This window comes from Panthera onca, chromosome D3 (genome assembly GCF_046562875.1).
Source record: "Panthera onca isolate mPanOnc1 chromosome D3, mPanOnc1 haplotype 2, whole genome shotgun sequence".
Lineage (NCBI taxonomy): Eukaryota > Metazoa > Chordata > Mammalia > Carnivora > Felidae > Panthera > Panthera onca.
Genome location: NC_138350.1, coordinates 11,714,696 through 11,739,915, shown reverse-complemented (window position 1 = coordinate 11,739,915; position 25,220 = coordinate 11,714,696). Strand labels below are relative to the sequence as shown.

At 40.4% G+C, this 25,220-nt stretch overlaps 1 protein-coding gene across 4 annotated transcripts in view; it reads left to right on the top strand.

The window, feature by feature from the left end:
• The window catches only part of MED13L (mediator complex subunit 13L), a 302,742-nt gene that overhangs the window by 246,478 nt on the left and 31,044 nt on the right, over window positions 1–25,220 (top strand). For 3 of the 4 annotated variants that reach the window (XM_078435758.2, XM_078435761.2, XM_078435760.2), the window contains 11 exons: window positions 1,416–1,610; window positions 2,001–2,189; window positions 5,861–6,026; window positions 7,937–8,041; window positions 11,809–12,537; window positions 13,373–13,598; window positions 14,599–14,704; window positions 15,012–15,136; window positions 18,498–18,597; window positions 23,978–24,198; window positions 24,509–24,714. In XM_078435758.2, coding sequence (XP_078291884.1) covers window positions 1,416–1,610; window positions 2,001–2,189; window positions 5,861–6,026; window positions 7,937–8,041; window positions 11,809–12,537; window positions 13,373–13,598; window positions 14,599–14,704; window positions 15,012–15,136; window positions 18,498–18,597; window positions 23,978–24,198; window positions 24,509–24,714 — 2,368 coding nt within the window. The remainder of the gene's footprint in view (window positions 1–1,415; window positions 1,611–2,000; window positions 2,190–5,860; window positions 6,027–7,936; window positions 8,042–11,808; window positions 12,538–13,372; window positions 13,599–14,598; window positions 14,705–15,011; window positions 15,137–18,497; window positions 18,598–23,977; window positions 24,199–24,508; window positions 24,715–25,220) is intronic. The other variant, XM_078435759.2, reaches the window with a different exon arrangement.

The following is a 25,220-nucleotide window of genomic DNA, read 5'->3' as shown; positions in this document are numbered from 1 at the left end:
AGTGTGTGCATATTGTGGATTACCAGAATTATTTAAATATTGTGTTTTCTTGACTGTAAAGGTGTTGAGGACCATCTAACATCATTCTAGACTTTATCACTGAAAATGGAAGTGTTTATTTATGATAATAACGGAAGGAATTCCTAGTCATGAGGGAAGGCAACTAACCTTCTAAGTTGGGAAAGATAATATTAGCATTATCAGGTCTCCATAGACCACCTATTTAAAGGCTTCCTCATTTGCTACTGACGTCCTGAATCGTAGAAGACTTTTGTGGGATGTTATCCTGCTTATTTCCCATGATCGGTATGGAGAAGTTACATTCTTAGGGCAGGTATTGGCCTATAGATAATTATAGTAAAAATAATCAACCATATTGGTGTGGGAATTTCCTAGAAGTATTAATACAGAAACATTGCCCCTGACTCACTGTGTTGGTTGGAATCAGTATTTTTATCCCATCTGGCTCAGTGAGGAACAGGAGAGAGGCAACAAGGAGTATGCGATGTCTACAGCTATCTCTGTCTTGAACGATGTCATATATCAACTAGCTGTTAAAAAAAATTAAAGCCATCCAAAGAAAGAACATCTCATTTTATGACTATGCTGAGATTTTTTTTTTTTTTAGAAATTAGGGTTAAGAAAAAGTTTATCCCCAGAAAAGTGTTGTTTGGAAGGTTAGCCTCACCCCAAGGCCACACACTGGCTGGGTTATATATTATATACAGCATCGTGTTAACTACATTTTTGTGTCTAGCTCAGTGAAAATAACATCAGGTCAAATACTGAAAGAGAAAGATAGAGGGATTTTGAGTCCTTTACTTGGAGTATAATAAATTTTATTTGGAGTTGTTTCATCAACAGACCTTCAAAACAGCCGTAACTGAAATTATAACGTAAGGATTATGTTTCAGACTTGGTACATTAAGACTTTTTGCTATACAGGTTTTCTTTATATCTTATTTTTAAAATTACTACAGACATTCAGGAAGTCTCAGAAACCCTGGGAAGAGTATTCAAGTTCTAGGCAGGTTTTGGGGGTGTGTGGATTAAATGGCTTTCTTTTGTTATAAAAGATTCAGTGTTTGCATTGTATAGGCTATTATCAAACAGTTGTGTATACGCTTTAATATACAGATAGTTTATATTTTGTGTGTTGATACAGCTGTCTCATAATATTTTTACCTTCCCCGTTTGATTTCCTTAAAAAATTGACGTGAGTTGAGAGGTGTATAAGTAATAGGTACTAAAATGAGAAACTGTAAAAAATCAGACTTTAAAAGGAGTCAGGAAATAAAGAGCCGTATCCAGTGAGCGATGGTATGCTTCAACCTAAATTACCACATATGCAGCATTACGCTTCAGTAGAAATTATCAAGTTGATCTTTAACATCTGTTTCTCCTCCCTGCCTTAGTACTGGTAAGTCCTTATGGCTTAAATGGCACGCTGACAGGCCAAGCATACAAGATGTCAGACCCCGCCACCCGTAAGTTGATTGAGGAATGGCAGTATTTCTACCCAATGGTGCTGAAAAAGAAAGAGGAGTTGAAAGAAGAAGAGGAGTTGGGATATGATGATGATTTCCCTGTGGCAGTCGAAGTAATTGTTGGTAAGAGAAAATATTTTGCCTGAAGAACTTTATTCTATCTTCTTCATCTTTCTTAATTTAAAAAGATAATCATTGAGATTCATCAAAAATAAGCTCCATAATTCTCCCATCTTTTTTTTATTCTCTTGACACCGTGGTATATGCTGAGTAGTTATCTTGCCTGAAGCACCGAGGTCCCTGTATTCCAAATGCTATTATCATAATGTTGGAGCACATGTTTAAACAGCTATTAACTTAGGAAGGAATGGAGCACATCACTTCTGGCAGGACCTCACGAGCGTCTCATGTTCATCCTTGAGCTTTGCCTCTGACCGCTAGAATAATCAAGTCGGCAGCCTGCTGTGAGCGGTTTCTCAGGCCCGGTTCCCTCCTTGCTCTCTTTCCTCACAGGTGGCGTTCGGATGGTTTATCCTTCAGCATTTGTTTTAATCTCTCAGAATGACATACCGGTTCCTCAGAGCGTTGCCGGTGCTGGAGGCCATATTTCCGTCGGGCAGCAGGGACTGGGGAGTGTGAAGGACCCAAGTAACTGTGGAATGCCTCTCACCCCTCCCACCTCTCCAGAACAGGCTGTAATGGGTGAGTACAATCCAGGCATGTCCTAGGTGGAGGAGGTCACAGAAAAGTACGTGGTTCCCTTGCCGTGGGACGGATGAGCAAACTCACGGTGAGACATGCCTTGTGGAGGAGGTGGAAGGAACACGACAGGGGGATTTTGCAAAATGGAGGAAGAAAATTTTCAGCAAACACAATTCCGGTGCTTCAAAATTTTAATTGTGCTGTGTTAGTCTCCACTCCATTCGGACAGTGTGGTTGCTTCTCTTAAGTTCGGTACACACTTCTATTCCTTTACACAAAATTAGGGCACAAGATGGAGGCTGCTCTTTTTTTCCTTAAACGGTGGAAAACACTAAATCAGAATGGCTGAAGCGTGTGCCCAGTTCACCATTGCCAGCCAAGGACAAGTCTAGGATGATTCTTTCCTTATTATATTATAAAGTTAGACTGGCATCTAGGAACTCCGAATCAAATAATTTGTTCTGTCAGTAATCTATCCACATTAGTGACAAGTATTAATTACATGTGAAAAATTTTAAAATGTCCTTAATGGAAAAATTCAGAAATTGTTTACATTGGGGGCATTTTGCCTTCCTTGTTGAGTGGTATATTTTCTGTGTTAACTTTTTGGTTGTTGTAGTTGACTTCATTTTAATTGGAAATCTAGTCAGTAAGGAAAGGATACTCATCGGACTTGAACTGAAGTGAGATCATTTATAGGCTTTTTTAATGCGGGCCACGTTAGCAAAAGCATCAGAGTAAATAAAGTCTTGGGTGGTGAACTGAAAACAGGCTAGCAAGCATGATACATACTTCCGTGGTTATTTTCACGAGATGAGATAAGACAGTATTTCAGAATCTCTAGCATGCTGCTTGGCGTGTGGAGGGTATTCAGTAAATGTTCATGGCTAAGCAATATATTGGGGACAGGGATAGGTACTGTGATTGAATGCACCTAATTTAAAAACCTGGCTGTGTAGCTTTTACTAGGTGAGTTGGCTGTGTTCACTTCTCATGCTTGTCTTGGACCTCCGTCTCCTTCTCTGTTAAGTACCGTGTACTTTACAGAGCTGTCACACATGCTAGGTGACGGGCTCGCCAGAGCTCTGTAAGCAGCAGAGCAGTATGTAGATGGTGGCGTAAGTGGTTTTAAGCGGTACTCAAAACACCAGCTCCAGCACACGTGATTGTGGTATCTAGAAGGAATTATTCGGAAACTGTGTGGAAGGCATACAAGTGGGCAACACGCAGCCTCCTTTAGGAGCAACGCACTTGCTAACACCGTGAAAAAAGGACATCCGACTCTAATTTGGTGCAGCAGAGAATTTGGATGACCCGTTGTGAAAGGATTTGCTCAGTGTTTATTCAAAAAGAAAAAAGAGAAAAACGCTTTGCCAGTTTTGTTTAATAATCATCATAGAAAAGATCTATTAATATAAAGACTAGAATTACCGGTATTTTGAAAAGTTGGTTAATTACATTTCCTCTCGAGGCTTGGATTTTAAGCACTTGGGCTACATAAGTTGTCATCAGTTTTTGTTTATTTATCTGGTTGTTTTTCTTTTTCCTGGTACTTAGTGAAATTTATATTTAATGTAAAATCGAAAGCCTCCCGTATGCATGATGTCCTGGCATCCTGTCAGTTCAGAACTCTGAATTTCACAATTCAGAAACACCAGGTTTTGTTTATGGTGGTTTTCAGTAGGGACTTCCTCACTGTAGATCTTCAAAATACTTTCCCTGGACTCTGTGTGGGTATCATTGTGCTAAGCCCTGGGTAAATAAGTCCCCTGATGCCTGTGCTCGCTCTCTCTCTCTCTCTCTCTCTCTCTAACTAACTAAAAGCAACTGGAATCTTTGTAAGATGAATTTGTCTAAATTTTCATATGTGATAATAATTATGATACGTTGAAGTATAGCTTAGGACTCCTAATGTTTCATCAGAGTCCTGCTCAGCCTTGTCATTTGTGTAATGACTAACATTGCACATTGACGTTTTCCTAGATACAGGACAAAATGGGTTCCCTTTTCCCCTAAGATGGCCAAGAATCTCCTAGATTAGCAGGGGAAGGAGGGCCAGCTGGTTTTGGTGAAATCATTCATGCCACACATGGATAGGTACATCAGCTTGCACCTTCTGTTTATAGAGATAATTTTGAGAAACAATATTCAACATGTATTTGACAGCATGGAGTACAAGTCTTATTTAATTCCCTTTGAGATATCATCCACCTTTTAGTTCAGTCATTAAAAGCTACTGAAAAGCATGAACTCAGTTTTAATCAAGAAAGACTGTGCCTTATTTTCCCCACCCGTCTCTTTCTTTGTTCATAAATTATCCCTTATGGTGCCATGGACATATGATCTCTTTAGCTAAATTGAAAGCTGTTTGGGGGACAAAGGGCTGTGTTTTCTATTTCTGTTTATTTCTCCACTTTTCCTAGTTTTATAATAAGCATTTGAAAATCCATTATAAAATTGAAATGAATTACTTTGTATCACAAACCAAGTAAAGATGAAAGATGGTAATGAAAGACCAAATTTCTTGTCTCCTTTAACTTAACTCATTTATAATATAATAATACTTTTATAGGGAACAAGCAAGCAGTCTTCAGTTCCTTAGAATCGTAAGAATTTTGACACTGGTTTTTGTTTTTTGTTTTTTTAAGATAGAGCTAAGCCTAACCATTCAACTTATATAACAGTAGTGTTCCATTGTTATCAGGACTATTAATTTGTGGTATTAGGATGTTTGTTTATCTTTCAGATGAGGGTAGAGATTTCTAGGGTGCTTAAAATTGATTGTTTCGGTCAAGATGTTTTTTTGATCATAGTTCGGTTGAGAATAAAACCCAGGATTTATTTATGAAGTCAAAGAGATGAAAGTAATTGAATCAGAATCTAATACTGAAAATCAACTTCAGTATTTGTCTTGTATGAGATAGAAGTAGTAAAATACTCATAACCAATAATCAGTATTACCAGCAATCATAATCAACATAATAGAAAGAAATGGATTACATACCAACTATAGTTGGGAAAACTCAGTGGAGTTATTAGAGAGAAACTAGTGAATAATCCTCTGATACAGAATGTCGAGACAACCTCTTTCAGTGTTTTAGCACTAAGCTTTCATAAATAGTGTCAGGCATAAGGACAGACAGTTCCACACACAAATTTGAAATCTGACCTTGTTAAAAGCTTTGTGCCATTAGGTTCTTTTCTCCTACCCAGGGCACTGGGTGCAGTTGCACAGCCGTTAAGCTAAATGAGCATAAAGCTCCCTCTACTGTTTTGTTCTTCCTTGAAACTTATTTATTGTATTGGGGATTTAAGAATTTAAAACAATCTATTCATGTTTACATTTTTAATGTTACTGTGTGAACCCTTACAAGTAAGTTGTCTCCGATATCTGTAGAGTAGGAATGCCTCTGTGTGGGCACGCCCTTGGGGTGCGTGAGTGTTGATGTGTTTAACTATTTTAGGGAGAACGCAGAGAAGCATACAAAGTGGCGGTCTACAAATTATGCTCATAGTTACAGATAGTGCTGTTGCCAGGGGGGTGGGAACAAAGCTACATGAATAATACGAGTTTCAACAATCAAAATATTTCTGTTAAATAAGCTTGCGGTCTATGTACAAGGAGACCTTTTCGGATAATTTTCACATTACAGATTGTCTTTCTTTTTCAGGGGAGAGCGGAGGTACGCAGAGTGCGGTCAGTCACCTAGGTTCCCAAGACGGGGGGATGATAACTATGCACAGTCCAAAGAGATCGGGGAAGATTCCTCCAAAACTCCACAATCACATGGTCCATCGAGTCTGGAAGGAATGCATCCTCAACAGAACCCAGTCCAAGTATGACTTCTGCGTTCTGTCTGGGTCATGCTTCAGTAGCCATCTCTTTGATTACTACATGAAGAGTGTCAATCACATTGTGCCACTGGGTGACCAAACCTGAGGGGTCATTGGATTCGTAGTTCATTTTTTTTTTTTTTTTTAACTTAATAGCACAAAATTCAAAGCAAGGATGTTAAAGATGTTTACTTTACTGAATTTGATTATTTAGGAAATTTTGAAGTTCTGGTCATCTCAAGATTGGCACAGTATTCATCTGGCATTTTTTTAGCACAGATGGTTTAGGACAGTAGTCAGTGGGTGTGGTTTTCCTTCGGATACCAATTTATGAATGTTTTCTATTTACAAAGGGAAATGACCTTTGTCGCATTTTCTGTGACATTGGCCTTCTGTTTTAAATGACAATACAGTTCTGAACTGAACTGATGACAGAGGGGTGTTTACCAGCAGCTGTGCTTCTGTTGGTTGATTTGGGGAAGCCATATTCTTTTCTTCCCCTACCAGACTTTGCTTCCTTCCTTTCCTCCCCTACCACCTATCCTCCTGCTCTCCCTCCCTACCTTCCTTAACATTATTGTGGAAAAGAGGAAGAATTGATTCTCAGAAGAGACTGCTGATGATTATTTTAGTTGCATGAATGAAAGCAAATAGTAGTCGATAAATACTATTCTACTTATCCAAATTTACGTAAACAGATTCAGCATATTTTCACATCTCTTTTGATAGAACTGAGATGTCCCCTTTTTTGCCTGAGGAAAGTAAACAAATGAGTCTTCATTCTCTAGAACAGAATAAATATGGATGCTCTTGCCAATAACTGCTAAGAACTCCACTCCTTTTAGAAATTAATTAAGTGTTCTTCAGTGACTACTTAGAGTTCTGTATACAGATTTAAAACCTGTCATTTGGATCGAGCTTTTAGGAAATTCATACTATATATTTATTCCTCAGTGAATTGGTTCTGGAGTAGGCTGCTGATGAAGATATAGTACATAAAATCTAGAATAATTGCAGCGGGAGATTATATATCATGTTATAGAATTAAAAAGGTATCTTTAGTCACTAAAAAATGATCCTTTTCTTTAGAATAATTGGTACAGGTGTTTTCACCTCTATCTACAATGCCTAGATGATTTCCAAGTTAACATTTTCTTTTTCTTTTCCTGTCATTTACTGTCTTTGATTTTTGTCACCACTAACCTATCACCTTCGCCAACTCTGACAGCCCTTTGTGGCAGCAGCACAGAGCAGGGAAGTGACACTCAGAAAGGCAGGGGAGGGTAGAGAGCAAGAGAAGTCCCTCCAGAGCCGTCATTGAAGCACTTTGCAATATCAGCTGTGGCAGAATCAGCAATACAAAAATACTGCCCGGTGTTTTCTTGTCACTGTGTAATAACAGACACTGCTTTTTGCTCCCAATTACCAGTGACATGTAAGAGGTAATTTTTTTCTTGTCTTGAATTCGCATTACAAGTGTACAGTGCTGCCCTTAAATGCTAGTAAATACAGGAGTTTTAAGAATGATTTAAATAGTCTGTCCCAGGGCATGTAATTCACAGATGCTGCGAAAAGATAATTTTAAAAATTTCGGTTATTTCTACAAAATTTAGGTGGCTTTTTAAAGCAACGGCCCACAGTGCCAGGTAGTGTTTTAATTGCTCTGTGTGTCACCCATGTTCAAATGTACTTTATTCTTAAACAGAAGTATTTTGGATCCTGCTTCTTCTAGTGCAAAGAACAAGTTGGTGTCCCCCCCCCCCCCCCACATCCTAGCCTTGGGTCGCTTTGAGCCATCTCTCAGCTAGCTAACATTACTATGTGTAATATATTTGGGTCTTTTAAACATTTTTCTCCCAGAGCTACGAATATTATCTCATGTTGACACAACTTACCTTTTTAACCTTATGTAGGAGGAGCCAAATGTCGACTCCAACTCTTGAAGAAGAGCCTGCTAATAATCCTGCTACTTGGGATTTTGTGGATCCAACCCAAAGAGTCAGCTGTTCTTGCTCTAGGTAGGTGGTGGACGAGGCAGAACGGGGGTCGGATCGGATGGTGGCACCTTTTGTCGGCTGTGTCTCCCGGACTCTCAGACCGCTTCTTCCCCATCATTTTGTTTTGCCTTTTCTGTTCAGCCTTCTTCCTCCTCCAGTAGAGAAGAAAAAGATAAGTCTTTTCTTCTATGCAGATGGTACGGTTTTTTGGTCAGACCTCAAAAAGAGCTTTGTTAGATGACGGGCCCTGTGATCCAATTGTTCCCACAAGTTTCTTCACAGTAGCTACCTCAAAACCAAAGGCCTCAGTTTGATAAGACAGTCTCTTCCCCTTTAAGTGAGTTTACCTCATAATTCTTAATTTTAAAGTAGAGATAAATATTAAATAAGTTGGCTAGAACTCATAGGATTTGGATTAAACAGGCCTTCCATAGATAATTTGTTTTGTTGTTGGTACTGGTGTGTTTTGATGCTTGAGGCAGGTATTTGGTAACAACATCTGCCAATGGCTAAAATTCTTGTTCATTCATTTAGATATTTGAATAGAACCTTGAGTTGATCTCTGTAGAAAATTTTTGCTCTCATGGGTATTACCTTGACTTATCACTCCTTGTGGTACTGGAGTCCTGTTGTCCTGGGCACTCATGAGGGTTCTTCGGTTTCTTTTCTTTTCTCTTCTGTTCTTTTCTTTCTTAATTTATTTCGAGAGAGAAAGAATGAGAGCGTGCAAGTGGCAAAGGGGGTGGGGGGAGAGAAAGAGAGAGAGAGAGAGGATATGAATCTTAAGCAGGCTCCATACTCAGCACTGAGCCCAACGCAGGGCTCAATCCCACAACCCTGGGATCATGACCTGAGCCAAAATTAAGAGCTGGTTGCTTAACCGACTGAGGCACCTGGCACCCCCAGGTTCTTGGATTTCTTAAGTGTGTGTCAGCCTTACCCCCAGCTCAGCTGACTGTTGAACATGTGATGGTGATTATTCACTTAATGAGCAACTAGGAGTAGCTTTGCTTCCAAACTGTGTATTTTCACATGGGATACTGCTCAGCACTTAGAAAAAGTTCAGTGGAGATCATGCATATTAAGAAAAAGGCCATTCATTTCCCTAGTTTTGATAGGGGTTCTTAATGTGGCATAAATAAGTTGGCTTCCGAGTAAGGAGGCAGTCAAATGACCCCTGAGAATATATGCAAACTGTGTGTGTGTGTGTGTGTACGCATGCACATGCGCATGTGTATACACACTTAAACAACAGTTTTGACACCACCTTCCTGTCCTCCCCTGCCCTTATTGTTGATTCTCTTTGTCAAGCTCTGCCTTACTAGTCAGCCTTTTTTTTTTTTTTCCTTTGAGAAACATTGTAAGTATCAGCCTAATAAAACTCACTATTGATTTTTTCAAAGAGGATGTTTTTGAAGAAGTTGCTCCTCTCTGAGCATGTGAGAATCTCTCTCTGATCTCAGGGTAGGTATAGTATGTCAGCTGAATCTGTTTTACTTCTGTTTCTTGGCCATTGTAAATTGTGTGACAAAAAGCATTTTCCTATTAACATGGATTTCTAAGCAGCCTACAGCCAAGTTGTAGGCCACCTTTAGAAAGCACCTGGGATAACAACGTTAGTGTATTTAACTTTGCTTGTGCCTTCGTCTTGTTTTTGGTCTTAATCTAGATTTTTCACCTTTTTACTGATTTCTGTGACATTTTTATTTGGCACCTCAAGTTCTTTTTACCTGAAGTGTAAATAAATAACACGTTTTCTTTTGTCCCTGAAGTTAATCCTTTTTCTTCTTCACCAGATCCTTACCTTCAGGTCTGTTTTGTAGTTTTGCATTTGGTTCTGTTGAGTCCCAAATACTTATCTCTAGACGTGACTTCCCATATATGCTTTAGTCTTATATTTATGGGGGTACCTTTGAGAAATACCCTTGATATTGACAAGTCTCTTTTCTCACAGATCAGGCACATTTTTTTAAGTCACCATTTTCCCTTCTCAGCCTAGAGACATTATCATTTATATATTTTTCTTCCATTTTATAGATGATTTTTATCCTTGTATTTCACAATGACTTCCTTTGAAATATCTATGATAGTAATTCTATTTTCCCCATTCTTTTAGCCACTGTGTGTGTTTCTACAATGTTTGGCCCTGCTTCTGGTTTCTTCCCACCAATGGACCACCCATATAGTTAGCTTTCTGAGCCTGATCTGCCTGCCTGCTCCATGGAGGCCTTTTACCTGTTCAGAGATTTGCAGTGATAGTCTGTTACTTACTGATGTGTCCCTAATTGTAACCATTTCACAATGTAGCTGAGTCGTTAAGTACAATTGAAAAAAAGATGACTTTATATGAGATTATCTAGTTTGCAAAAAGTCCTTACTTTGAAGAGGCTATCATAAAATATCTATCAAAGGATTGGTGTGGTTAAATGCTCTGAGAAAGTCCAAATGAAAAAGTTTTATGTAAAAGACTTTTAGAGCTTAGGTTTTAAAATAAGCACCCCTAGAAGATTTGATTGAGATATTTTTCAGATGAGACATTCACCTCTTACTGTGGTATGGTGCCCTGCAGATTTAAAGCACAATTTTTACCTTATTGACAATAGCCTTATGCTTAAACAACCTTCTTCAAAGTCAGAATTTTTTTTTTTTTTTTGAGTAGCAAGGACTTTAGCAAGAGTCTTTTTGGATTATCTACTGCAGGATTACCAAACCCATTATGGAATGGTCCACTCCTCACACTGTTTAATGGCCTTATGGGGCAGGGTGGCCATCCTGCTGTCCCACTAAACCATCCCATTATGCCACACAAATCCGTTTTACTGCCCACTAGGGCATCATTTAGTGCAATGCAGCAGTAATTTAATGCCACCCTAGCGGCCTCAGAGAGTTACTGCTACACCGGCAGGAGAGCTTACATGTTTCCCTGGGTTGATTTATATATTGGGAGGAACTGGCTGACCTGCTATATAACTTTGTTGCACAGATTAAACCTTGGCGTCGTCTCGTGGGCCCTTACTGAGCAATAGCTCACACCTGTGCTTACCAAGAAGTGTGTTAGGGTATGAGCAGACTTGCCATCCGGCTCAGCACAGGTGCATTTGTGTACATGTGTGCTTTTAGTAGTCACTCCCCCTCTTTTTACTTCTAAGTTTGTGAGTCTGTAAGATCCAAAGTTGTCTTTCCTTCCTTCTTTTTTCCGATAATAGTGGCATATAAGGCTTGTAGTCCGCTTATTCTATTAAATATTTGTAGGATCGACCCTTGGTTTCACACTTTGGGGGAAAATCGCATAATTATTTTGTTCCCGATTGACAAGACTACAAGCTGTTATAAACCATTCTATATTGGACTTAGTAGAGTGTTGTAAGATAGAAATTGGAAGCTTTTTTTTCTCTCTTTCTTGGCAAATGATCTCATTACTCTTGGTTTTAACATGCAGTGTGAACACGTTGTCTGAGTCCCTTACCAAATTTGAAAGATTTGGGGATTTTGCAAATCTGTCTTTTGGTACGCGCTAGCGACGTTAAGTCCATCTCTTACCGGCTGGATTGTGTGCGATTGGTTCACTACTCTCTGTCAGAGTGTGTCGCAGTTTTTGTCATTATAAAAATAATGAACCTGGAGACCTTTTCCGTGTGTTAGTGCAGCCAGTGTGTGCTTAGAAGGTACAGCCTTCTGAGAGGCATCTCTTTTGTAACGTCATAATGGTGCAGGGATGTCAGACTTCCAGAAGAGTGCGCTTGTTCTCAGGTGTGTGTTTCTTAGCCTGATTTTAATTCTCATTTCAGGCATAAGCTTCTAAAACGTTGTGCGGTGGGACCCAGTCGACCTCCCGCAGCATCTCAGCCAGGGTTCGGTGCAGGACCGTCATCATCTTCATCTCTGCCACCTCCTGCTTCCAAGCACAAAACGACAGAAAGACCAGAAAAGGGAGACAAGCTGCAGAAGAGACCCTTGATACCGTTTCACCACAGGCCGTCTGTGGCTGACGAGTTCTGTGTGGAGCAAGATACACCAGGACAGAAGCTAGGGTTGGCAGGGATCGACTCCTCCCTAGAGGTGTCTAGCAGTAGGAAGTATGATAAACAAATGGCCGTGCCTTCCAGAAATACAAGCAAGCAAATGAATCTGAATCCTATGGATTCACCTCATTCCCCTATTTCCCCTCTGCCGCCAACACTCAGCCCTCAGCCACGAGGTCAGGAAACGGAGAGTTTGGACCCGCCATCTGTCCCTGTGAACCCAGCCCTCTATGGAAATGGGCTGGAACTCCAGCAGTTGTCAACTCTGGATGACAGAACTGTCCTCGTAGGCCAAAGACTGCCTCTGATGGCAGAGGTCAGCGAGACAGCCTTATATTGTGGGATTAGGCCCTCGAACCCGGAGTCGTCAGACAAGTCGTGGAACAGCTACCGTCTCCCGCCCGTTGACGATGCTGAGTTCCGGCCTCCAGAGCTCCAGGGCGAGAGGTGTGATGCCAAAATGGAGGTAAACTCAGAGAGCACCGCGCTGCAAAGGTGAGGAGACTCTGTCCCACCCACCCGATCGCCCGCCGACCGAGGCATAGGGTCTCGAGGATCAGGGCTACCCTCCTCATGTCTCCATTCTGTCCCTCCAGAGCCAAATGAAGGAGGCTTTTCTTCACCATTCGAGACTCTGCATTTGGAAAGTGTTTCAAAGTCAAGTGCTTTGTCCTTCTTGAGTTTTCGCACGCATGCACACACGTGTCGTTGTTTAAACATGTTGGCATATAAAGGTCTCATTATGGCGTTTAGTACATTCGTACGGATGTATTTTTGGCCTGCTGTTCGTTAGTCAAAGAATGTAGCTTGATGAGACTTTCTGTATTGTGGTCAGTGCCACCTTTATATGCTGACACTTTTAAGCAGGGCTTCGGGTGCATTCAAGTGTGTATCCTGCCTCCAGTAATAATACTATTTATAGTGCTTTTGAGCTGCCCCGTTATTCTTCACAGTTTACACAGACCATCTCAGGTACTCTTCACCACCACCATATTACTACTTTATTTCATAGCTGAGAAAGAAGCGAGGGTCATGCAGTTAGTCACTGACGTAGATTGAACTTGAACCTAGACAGTCTGTTCTCAAAGCCCATCTGTGCTCTTAACCAGAATCCGTGGAATCAGAGACAAAAGCATCTACTCCTCACAAAGACCTACTAAATTTTATTTGTGAACGTACTCTCTAAAAGAACTTCTTTACAGAGATAAATTTTCTAAGTTTCATTTAAGCTTTGCAAATGCTTTAAATCATAAATGCTGCTTTTTTTTTTTTTTAAACATCAATCTTTTTACTTTAGCTTGCTTAAATCATTGTTTGTTTTCCCTTTTAGACTCTTAGCACAACCTAACAAACGGTTTAAAATCTGGCAAGAAAAGCAGCCCCAGATGCAGCCACTCCACTTCCTTGACCCATTGCCTCTGTCTCAGCAACCTGGAGACAGTTTGGGAGAAGTCAATGATCCATACACCTTTGAGGATGGCGACATAAAATACATCTTTACGGCAAACAAGAAATGCAAACAAGGGGCAGAGAAAGATTCCCTGAAAAAGAATAAGGTACCATTTAACATAGAGGGTGTCCAGCATGGTGTGGGTTTTGATCTCTGTCAGTACAACATGTGTGGGAAAACTTCTGAGGCAGAATGTTTGAGATAGTCTTGCCTGATTGCTCTGTCCCCATATTCATGCTCTTGGTACTATTGTATTGAACAGCGTATTGTTCCTTTTTATGTCATGGCTCACCTTTGTTTAAGAGTCCGCTGAGCATAAATGAAGCCTCATATTTTCCAGGCTGTAGCTTGTACAGTGCATGCTTCCTCTCATACGCTAATTCTGGTTGGCCTATGCTCCCTGCTCCCTTCTTTTTAATTATTATTCCAAAACACCCAAAATGTGAAGAAGAAATAGGCTGATGACAGTGTCTATTGTTTATTGAGTGCTTGGTATGTCTGCCATACCAAGTGCTTTATATATGTGTCTGAATGAATACCAACACTACCTCCTGGCTTATGTCGGTGTTACTTTTACTGGTTTCATTGTCATAAAAACGAGTACTGGGGGTGTGTGCTGTCTTTAGCCTTAAATGTTATAGCATTCCAAAATACTGGCCATTTGAAGAGGTATTCTTGAGAGTAGAGGAAGTAGGACAATTAAGAAGCCAGTACCATTCCGGAAAATGCTTCCAGGATTCCTTTACAGAGATCTGTCTGGGTCCAGAAAGCTCGAACCGCAGTTCAGCATCTAAAATGTTATTAAAGGCAGCTTTTAACACCACGGCAGGACTGTAGTCAAATGCCACCAGTACTGATTAGCCATGAAACCCAGATTGACTCAGAATGTGCCATAGGATTGGAGGGAAAGTGTGGGAGTTTGGGGTTCTGTTTAAATTCAGGGAAAAGGACCGATCTTTTATTTCCCTTGGTTGCATAGACCATGGTTTATCATACTTGTGCTCATAACAAGTTCCATTCTCCCCTCTAATTCTTTGTGTTCTCCCTCATATTGCACACTTTGGGTTGGTGTTCATGTGTTTTGTTTGGCTGAATTTATTATACAGTCAGAGGATGGATTTGGTACCAAGGATGTCACTACACCAGGTCATTCCACGCCGGTGCCTGATGGGAAAAATGCCATGTCTATTTTCAGTTCTGCTACTAAAACAGGTGTGTACAATGACTATTTGCCTCACTTGGATTGTTGCTAAAGTAAAATGCAAGGGAGATGCTTCTCAATTTAGAATTACATTTTCACTGTAATACCAATAATTTGATCTCATCTTGAATTTTTCATTGTTTGTTTTTCAGTTATTTTCAAAACTGATAAACATATTTGGAAATAATTGTCTCTAAATTTAACTGAAAACCTAGGGAAAAAATTCACAGGCAGGTCTGCTCATTGAGACCCATGTCCTCTCCTCGGTCCTCTCTCGGTGAAGTTGTTCATTCTGGGTCTTCGCCTCCTTCCCTGCAGATGTCCGGCAGGACAGTGCTGCTGGCAGAGCCGGCTCCAGTAGCCTTACCCAGGTGACAGATCTGGCACCTTCCCTGCACGACCTAGACAACATCTTTGATAATTCCGATGACGACGAACTTGGGGTGAGTCTGCCGTGGCTCCACAAGCAGGAACTTCCCGAAATGGGAGGATGTGTGTCACTGTTGGAGTTCCTCCTTACTGTTTGGTCTGCTGAATTTGGGGGCCCTGTTTCAGGTTCAGAATCCTCTTCAAAAACGTTGGTATACCTTGAAAGGATTCTAAAAGTGGCTCGTGTCGTCTCTAACGCGCCTTGGGTTCTGTTTGTTGATGGTTGGTTTTTTTGTTTTTTTATTATTAGTGTTATTCCTGTTGTAAATATTAAAATCTTTCACATTCAGTATATGTGCTGCCGAAGCGAGCCCAAAAATCTTCACATTTAGTTTAAAAACATTTTTTTTAAAGACTGAGCGCTTTTTTTTCTTTTAGGTTTTATTTATTTATTTTGAGAGAAACAGAAAGCGAGTGGGAGACGGGCAGAGAGGGAGAGAATCCCCAGCAGGCTCTGTGCTGTCAGCATGGAACCCAACATGGGGCTCGAACTCACAAACCACGAGATCGTAACCTGAGCCGAAACCAAGAAGTCGATGCTTAGCTGACTGAGCCACCCGGCTGCTCCTTTCACAGTTAATTTTTAAATCCTTCTAACTATCATGAGACTAGTAGAAGTGTATTATGTAGACCCTTTAGCTCAGATTTTAAAGATAATGCCCATAACGTTTTATTCATCTCATCAGCCAGAAAGTAGTCTACATTTTGAGAGATAGACAAGTATGATGCATAGTTTTTAAGGTTATGACACCGTAGTGGGGAAGTAGGCTTTACGTACAAAGAAGTTAAATAATACCAGGTATGATGTGGTTAAAGTGACAGATAAAATTTAAAATTCTTGGGTGAACAGCTGAACTGAGTCAGGAAATTTGTGTCCTCATCCTCCTAACCACCTCTGTACTTTTGGGCAAATGGAAGTACCTATAATTTCTGGGGGGCCTAGAAATGAGTAAGATAGGCCCTCTCTTCAGAGAAGTAAGTTTATTTTTCTATCACTTATGTACTTACCTTCCTTCCCTTCTGCCCTTTTCCCATATATTTGTTAATCACTTGATGATCAGTTCCGTTGTGACATGTACATGAGGTTACAAATATTACCACCCTTATACTTGAGATACTCACAGACCTCAGGAGAAATAGCTTGTAAATAAATGTAAAAATATACTTCAAAAATACACACACACACACACACACACACACACACACACACACGTGCGCATACTTATTACTGACAGTGTAGTAATTGACTTGCATCTAAAGATGCTGGGTGTTCAAGTACGAAGTGACAGGCAAACAGTGTTTAAGTTAAGGCTTAAACTTTAAGTAGGAATCAGAATTCTAAAGCCTGTTCTCACTGTAAAATAAAATGTATCTGATTAACCGATATTATACACTATTAGTAATATAAGTACTTAGAAGATGATATCATAATGGCCTCCAAGAATGGATTTGACTTGAGATGTGGAAAGACAGGGTTATTGAGATAGAGGGGAGAGACATCAGTTTGAGCCTGGAATGAGCCTTGATTAAGCAACAAGAACGAACTAGCTTGGGGTTGGGGGGATAAAGAACAGACCATTGGTCTGCTCTCTGACTGGTGGGTAAAGATTGACAAGGTTAAGAAGGTTTTTGACCATCCTTATGGCTTTGGACTTTGAACTCGGCCTGTAATATGTTCCTCTGTGAAGGCTGCTGAGTGTGGACCTGAGCTGGCTTCCATCAGTCTCTTACACAGAAAGCAGGGGTACTGTTGGGTAACTTTCATTGGATTAAAACACAAGGACCTAAATTCAGGCAGTGGCTGCATGAAGGAAAAGGACATGGCGAGGAGAAAAACATTAGTACAAGAAATGACATGTTTCCTTGTGGTAGATCTGGGCATTGGAGAGCCATTTGGAACGTGACTGTCGCCCTAAAGCCGGGTATTGTCTGGGATTGGTTTTGATGATCCTTAGGGTTTGGTTAGATGCTTCGGTAGTGATGGTGGGGAGGAAATATGAAAAGGAATTAAAGAGAAGTAGAAAGAAGTAAGAAAAGGGAAAAAGCAAGCGTTACAGAGCAGCTGGGGGCTGTTCACCACCACCATCCCTAGTGATTACTGTTGGTGTCCGAGCCCCTGCACTTACTCTCTGTATAAATCATGTATTACTGTTGGACTAAGTGAAGATACATTTACTTTTTTTTTTTTTTTAATATAGTTTTAGGAACGTTAATGTGTGATGGAGGGTTGGACATTTTTAATCTAATTTTCATTTCTCCGAAATGTTTGTTTACTCTGATTTCTAGCCTGGCATTTCATCAAGAGAATCATTCACCTTAGAACCATTTTTGCTAATTTGTCTTACTGATAACTGGCATTATGTGGCTGTTGTCCACGTTTCATCTCAGATGTCTTTGAATTTAATTTCACATTTCAACTCTATGTCATTGAATAAATACACATAAAGGCTTTCTGTTTGTGAGAATCTTTTTTCTTTTGGTCACCAATTCATTTGAGTTCTTAAAGATAATCTTGCCTGTTAAAAGACTTAATTTATTTTGAATAACAAAGAAAATTCCTCTGCATATTTCAGTAATTTTATATGATATGGTTATGTTTTATGAAGAAGAATAGTAAATGTGGGAATAGGAGTAGAAGACACATGTTCGTGTGTGTGTGTGTGTATGTGCGTGCGTGCGTGTGGTGAAAAATGAAAGCGTAATACTTTGGGAGGACTTGAGGTCACTTCTTTTAACTGCCTGCTTCCAAACAGAAGGAAAACCAGACTGATAATTAATTACTACTTGGAGGCACCACCCTAATTTAATTATTGTGTCCCTGAAACCACTTCTCTAATCACCTGGGAGGAAGATTTGCTTAAGGTCTGCAAGTTCTGCTTTGCTGGTGCAATCTGCCCGTACAAGATCTGTGCAGAGACTTAGTCACTCTGGTTCTCATTCTTGATAAGCTTGTAGCCTTCTCCTTTGCTTCACTGTCTGCTGGTATTACCAGAAGTTCGCTTGGTAAATCCTGTGTAAGGAAGCATCTTTCCTTTATTCCAGAATATCAGTAGGCACATGTTAAGAAATAGTTGACTAATGGGGCGCCTGGGTGGTTCAGCCGGTTGAGCGTCTGACTTCAGCCCAGGTCGTGATCCCGCACTTCAGGCGTTTGAGCCCTGCGCCGGGCTCTGTGCTGGCAGCTTGGAGCCTGGACCCTGCTTCGGATTCTGTGTCTTCCCTGCTGTCTGCCCCTCCCCCACTTGCACTCTGTCTCTCTGTCTCCCAAAAATAAACAAACATTTTAAAAAATCGAAAAACAGAAAAAGAAGTAGTTGCGGCTCTACTTGTATACACGTGTGTTGCCCTGGTTTAATAATAATAATCTTTCCTTAGGCTGCATCACCTGCGCTGCGCTCATCCAAAATGCCTGCAGTTGGGGCAGAAGACCGGCCTCTTGGGAAGGACGGAAGAGCTGCTGTTCCGTACCCACCAAGTAAGAGAAGGACATCGAGCTTTGCCGCGCTATTCGCAACTTACACAGACTCTTCTCATACCCACTGGTGCCTCATCTGAGACTCCCCTCTCCCCGCCTCTTTGTCTTTCAACGGAATATTAACTGCAAGTGAAAACTTGTACAACTTAGAATTCCTTCAATGGCAGGCAGCTAAGACACCGTCTTCGTTTGAGTTCCTTTTGCTTTTGTTTTCAAATTAAGAATTAACTTTTGTGGTTTAAAATGTGGAAAAACATGTTTTAGGTTTGTTTCTCTAATAGCCTTTTTCCCAGTAGAATAAATGCTACGCAATGATTTTTAGAATGATATTCCACTATAAGAGTGTGATGTTTCAATTTTCATAAATTTAATTTACACAAGAATGATGAACGTTTGTTTTCTATGGTCCTTTTCCTAATTCATACTGAGCTTTTTGTGTTTCCTTTTGAGATCAACTACTTTATTATGTTTGATGACAAGAGGAGGAACTTCTTCCCCCCCTCCCACCCCCCCCCCCCCTCAATTATTCTTCACCCTAGGAAACTACATTATTCTACGAGAGAAAAGAAAGTCGGGGTAGCTTATGTGGATACTCTGAAGCAGAGACATAATTCCACTGCAAATCATTCTTTAATACCTTCTCATTAACTTCAGCTGGTAATGAGAACAAATTGAGGGGAAAAACCACTATGTCATAGGGATGAGTCAAAAAGTTTTATGAACCTATAAATGTGTGCTGATTTACTCAAATGTAGAAGTGTGAAGTATACAGAGATTGGATTTTGACAGCTTTAGGAGATCCATAGCTTTTTAAAATATGCAAAGCTTTCTCAAGCATGACATGTATGAAAATGAATAATGGTAGCCAGCCAGTTGCTGTAGATTTTTTTAATTAAACATTTTTCTTTTTTTATTACTCTGCACTGCAGAATTTTGCAAACATGGAATTCACAGATTAAAAGAAACAATATTAAGATAGATACCTATGGAATAGGTCAGATGAATGAATTTTTTCCCTTGTTTTGAACCGGTTAATCCTCTGCCCTTTTTGACATTAGGTGATAATGTAGCGATGTTAAATGTTAAAATGTCTGATGACTTGTCCAAGATTATTGGACTCAAAATATTGCATTCAGAAACCACTCTGCTAGGAAGTGTCATTGCTCAGGAAAGTATATGGTATACTTTCTTCTCTCTCTCATTTTTATTCAGAAAATAATTGTTTCAAAAAGAAGCTACTCAAAATTTTATAATAAAGTACAGGTTATAAAAATTAATTTGCAATATAGCAAAAATATTAGCATTAGGATAATACATCTATATAAGAGTGAATCGAATCTTTTGAAGTGCACGAAGTATGTGTGAGGAAATGTGTGGAAATGGACATATACACAATATCTCCTCCCGCAACATGACAGTGAAATAGCATGGCAAGAAGTTCTCGTCTTTATTGTACATGGAGGTGGAAGACAGACATATTATAAACTTTAGTGTGTAGAGCAGCACCATCCAATCTAATAGAAATACAGTGTGAATTGAGAGCCACATAGCAATTTTAAATTTTCTAGTAGTTGCATTAAAGAACACAAAAAGAACCATGTAAAATTAACTTAAATAATACGTTTATATAACTTAATGTAACCAAAATAGTGTCATTTTTACATGTAATCAGTATTAAAAATATTGAGGTGTTTTACATTCCCTTTTTGAACTAACTCTCTAGAACCTGGTGTATATTTTATACGCACAGCGCGTCTCAGTTTGGACAGCACCTGGTTTGCGTGCTCTAGAGCCATATGCGGCAGTGGATACGGTCTTGGACGGAATAGGTCCACAGTTACTCATCTGTATATGTCACAACATAGTAATGAAGAGAGCAGCACACAGTAATAACTAGGTTTGGTTTAGCACCAAGTCTGTGTTAAGGTAATGTTATACCCAGTACATACGATAACACACCTCATCTCCAGTCCATTCTGGTAGCTGTTCCCGCTCTTGCTTTAACATTTTTAGAGGGAAAATCCAAGAGGCAAGCCATGGAGGAGCCTTTCTTTTTGGAGGACCAGAGTGTTTCTCTGGTCTCTGTCGTCTTTCTGTCTCATCCATGTCGAGTGCAGTTTGTTTTTTCATCTCAAACGTTGTTTAGGGTCATATCTTTTCAGAAATTCCTTGTAACTTAACAGCATTTTCATCTTTTTGCAGTCAAAAGAAAATGGGCATGGCGGACTAATTATTACTCACTTCATCACTTATTGAATGTTTCGGTGTTATGTGGCAAAGTGTTGACTTCCATGCATACGTTATGTTATTTAATGTATACCAAAAAAAATAGGAAGGTAGATACGATTACCATTTTGCAGGTGAGGAGCTTGAAGCTAGAGAAGCTATGAGTCTTCCTTAGGAATATCTGACATTGGGGCTCCTGGCTGGCTCAGTCCATGGAGTGTGTGACTCTTTTTAAATTTTTTTTTACATTTATTTATTTTCGAGAGAGAGAGAGAGCACAAGTGGGGGAGAGGCAGAGAGAGAATGAGACACAGAATCCGAAGCAGGCTCCAGGCTCCGAGCTGTCAGCACAGAGCCCGACGCGGGGCTCGAACCCACGAACCGTGAGATCATGACCTGAGCCGAAGTCGGACGCTCGTCTGACTGAGCCACCCAGGTGCCCCTGGAGTGTGTGACTCTTGATCTCAGGGTTGTGAGTTGAGACTCCCATGTTGGGTGTAGAGATTACTTAAAAATAAAATCTTAAAAAAATACAGATTTGATAATAAGAATGCTGAAGGCCACTTTTTAAAGTGAATCTCTGGCAAGTGGAATCTCATTTTCCATACTTTCTTGTGTGTGTTCTTTTTTACTTTTGATAAAAAATGTCACGGTTCCTGAGGTGTTGAAAATTGACATATGCAGTTTTGTTAGGTTGCATCAAAGAACTTCAGGATCCCCAAGTGGGAAACGCCTTTAGTATATTTCTTAGAGAAAATTTAGACACTAATTTAATAAAATAATTCTTGGTAAAATTTCATGCATAGCCAGAACACCTGTATGTGAAGGAAAGGCTTTAAGTTCGTTGTCATTTTGACACAAAGAGAATTTGTACAGTTTATTTTCCAAATATTTACTTGGTGATTAAGATCTATAGTAGGAGTTTGAGACTTTTGTGAAGCAGACTTAGAGTTTAAAATGTTATACAGAAACATTAATTTTGTTTTAAATTGATCAGTAGTTTGCTCTTTGGCTTGGGAAAAGGAGTAGGGACTAAAAGATAAAGGTGATGGATGTACTTCAAGTGTAACCTAACTCAATGTTAAAGTCTTCAGTCTTGTTTCAAGGAAAACTATTGATCTGGTGGCTGCTACATTTGAAGACCATGTTTCCTCCTCAGACTCCACTGGTTCTCTGGGGTTTTCTGGCTTGGCTTGTATCCCTAGTTCCATGAATTGTCAGATTCCTTAAGGGTAAAATACTGTCCTAGCAAGAAGGTGCCTTGAAGATCTACTTGGGGGTGGAGGGGGGGGCGGCGTTAGTTTTTCCTCTTTTCTCTCTTTTTTTCTTAATTGGCAGCAGCAGGTACCGTTTTGTATAATGAAATCTTACCCAGAATCCTATTATAGGAAATAGAAGTGGAAATAAGTGATGAGAGTCAAGGTGGGGATCTGAAATCCTGTCTGTTGGCCTCCGCCTTCCCTTGTTTCATAGAGGAGCACCTAAAGCCTTATTCAGGATTATATAGCTGTTTAACTGGGAAACATGGTAAAGATCATCTGGTACAGACGTTCTCGCCATTCTTCTGCCTCCACGTGGCGGAGGCTCCCCCCCCCGCCCCCGCCCTCCACAAACGGAGGAAAGCCGGCAAGCCTGGTGAGAGTCCCACGTTTAGTCCAGCCAAGCAGGTGAAGGATCGGAGGCCCTGAGGGCGGAGGTGACCTGACCCGACCATAGCGGTGCTGAGCTGTGAGCGCCTGGACTGGGGAAGCGTTCCCAGTGCTGCCGCCGTGCGGCTCTGCCTCAGACTCTCTAGCGCGGGGCAGAGCACGATGCAGTTACTCCAGAAGTCCTCTCTTAGTCTGTTCAGCGGTGGCCGTTTGCCTCTTCACACATTGAAGCTACTTGGGCACCTGGGGGGCTCCGTTGGTTAAACGTCCTACTCTTGGTTTCGGCTCAGGTCATGACCTCACAGTTCGTGAGTTCAAGCCCCACGTCAGGCTCTGCCCTTGACAGTGTGGCGCCTGCTTGAGATTCTCTCTCTCTTTTTCTCTCTGCACCTCCCCTGCTTTCTCTCTCTCTCTCTCTCTCTCAATAAATAAATAAACTTAAAAAGTTTTTTAAAAAGTCTTGTCAATGTTGACGTTGCTAGAAAGAGCAATGTGATGGGAAATTGGGACATCAGATAGCTTTCCAAAACAGTGATTTAAATTCATGGCTCCAAATTTGTAAATAAATTTGCTGTACAGGACACCCCCTAGTGGCCAAATCTCACAACCACAACTGGCATTGCATTATATTCGCCTCAGCTTTGAAGAGTCAGTCATTGCCTTAATGAGCCACTGTTCATGGTGGTGGCCAACCTCAGGTATATGAAAATGCTTTTTAAAAAAAGGATTGAGAGTCACTGTTCTCTAAGTATTTCTTAAAATATACTTTTTTTTTACCAGTTGATTTTTAATAAATCTTTTGAGTCTAAGTAGGATTATTAAACCTAACTGTGAAGTTTCATTTTAATGTCAATATGGAAAGAGATTGTGGAACCATTTCCCCAAAGAGCAGTGAGTGTGGTGGATTTTTCAAACTAGCTAAGTAATTTTACTACATCTAAACCACCCTTCCAGCTCTAAATTTTTATTTTTTGTAGTATAAGTGCCTGATGGATTTTCCATGTAAAATTTGCTAGATGACATTTTTATATAATTCTGAAATATTTCATACATATTCGTAAGCAGAGATAGAACTTTTAATAAAGTTATTCCGTCAAATTTCTTTCAGCTTCTACTTATTTCCTCTCCTTATGCTTTTCAGGCAATCATTTGTTAGAAGAAAAATGTATGTTATGTAGACTTTGTCCACTTAATTAACGTGAAATCAAATCATAAAGCATCAGGGGGATAGTGGTAAAGTTCCAGAAAGGATAGTTTTCTGGTGATGACCTTATTCTTAGAAACTTCCGTTATTAATATTCTATGGTGTAACTGATACAACCATTCAATTAGCATTATTTCTGATGCAAGTAGGGTGCCTGCCTATGAACTGGGGTATTTTAGAAGTCCTGCCTGTTAAAATATTACTGTTTTTTCTTTTCTCTCTCTCTCTCTCCCTCCCTCTCTCCCTCCCTCTCTCCCTCCCTCCCTCCCTCCCTCCCTTCCTCCCTTCCTTCCTTCCTTAGCAGTTGCAGACTTGCAAAGGATGTTTCCCACCCCTCCTTCTTTGGAACAGCACCCTGCATTTTCTCCTGTGATGAATTATAAAGATGGAATCAGTTCAGAGACAGTGACAGCATTAGGCATGATGGAGAGCCCTATGGTCAGTATGGTTTCAACACAGCTCACTGAATTCAAAATGGAAGTAGAAGATGGATTAGGAAGTCCCAAGCCAGAGGAAGTAAAGGTAATTGCCAGTATATTAATCTTACCAGGGCAGGGCAGGGCAGGGCAGTTTTTAAGCAGATTCATATGCATCTTCAAGATAGTATTATCTATATGCCATACATACCTAAGTTCCTAAGAATCCTCACAGTGGATCGTGAGGTACATTGTTTTCTATATAAATTATAGTGTCTTGATCAACTTACAATTTTGGCATTAGCATGTTCTGCTGACGAAATGAGAGAAATGCTGAATTCCAGTGATTGTGGTTGCTGTTGTGGTGTCCTGAGTCGTTCACCGACATTATCACTGGCCCCCTCTTGTTGTCACAGGACTTTTCATACGTGCACAAAGTTCCAACTTTTCAACCTTTCGTGGGTTCCTCCATGTTTGCTCCACTGAAGATGTTGCCGAGCCAGTGCCTGCTACCTCTGAAGATACCTGATGCCTGTCTGTTTCGGCCTTCGTGGGCGGTGCCTCCTAAAATTGAACAGCTGCCCATGCCGCCTGCAGCCATTTTCAGTAGAGACGGTTACAAGTACGTGCCGGGATCTGCATCGAGCTACTGGCCATGTGAACGGGTTTTGAGCTTAACTAAACATTTATCTACAATGATGACATCACATACCATTTAAAACTTTCCTTTCTTGGCCATTCGTGTTTTTGCGCACATTATTTTGTATCGAAAGTGTACATGTCTTCTAAACTAAATTTCATGTACACAGATACATTAAGGTTATTTGTATAGAGAACCACGGTGTTCGTGCTCATTCCATGTCAAATCACTGTCTACCACGAATCAAACACTAGATTGGAGCTTAGGATATATTACTTCTTTAAAAATACTACCATTTGGGGGTAGTATTGGTAAGTACTTGGTTTGTGACTTGATCACTCCAAGTGTGTTTACTGAAGGCACTTTAAAATGAAGTGATACCATGGAGACTTTCTCTGATGCTGACCCCACGTCGTAAGAAAGCAGCAACAGAGGTGGTAGGAGAAGAGGAAGGAAGAGGCTGGGTTTCCGGTAGCTTGGGCACTTTT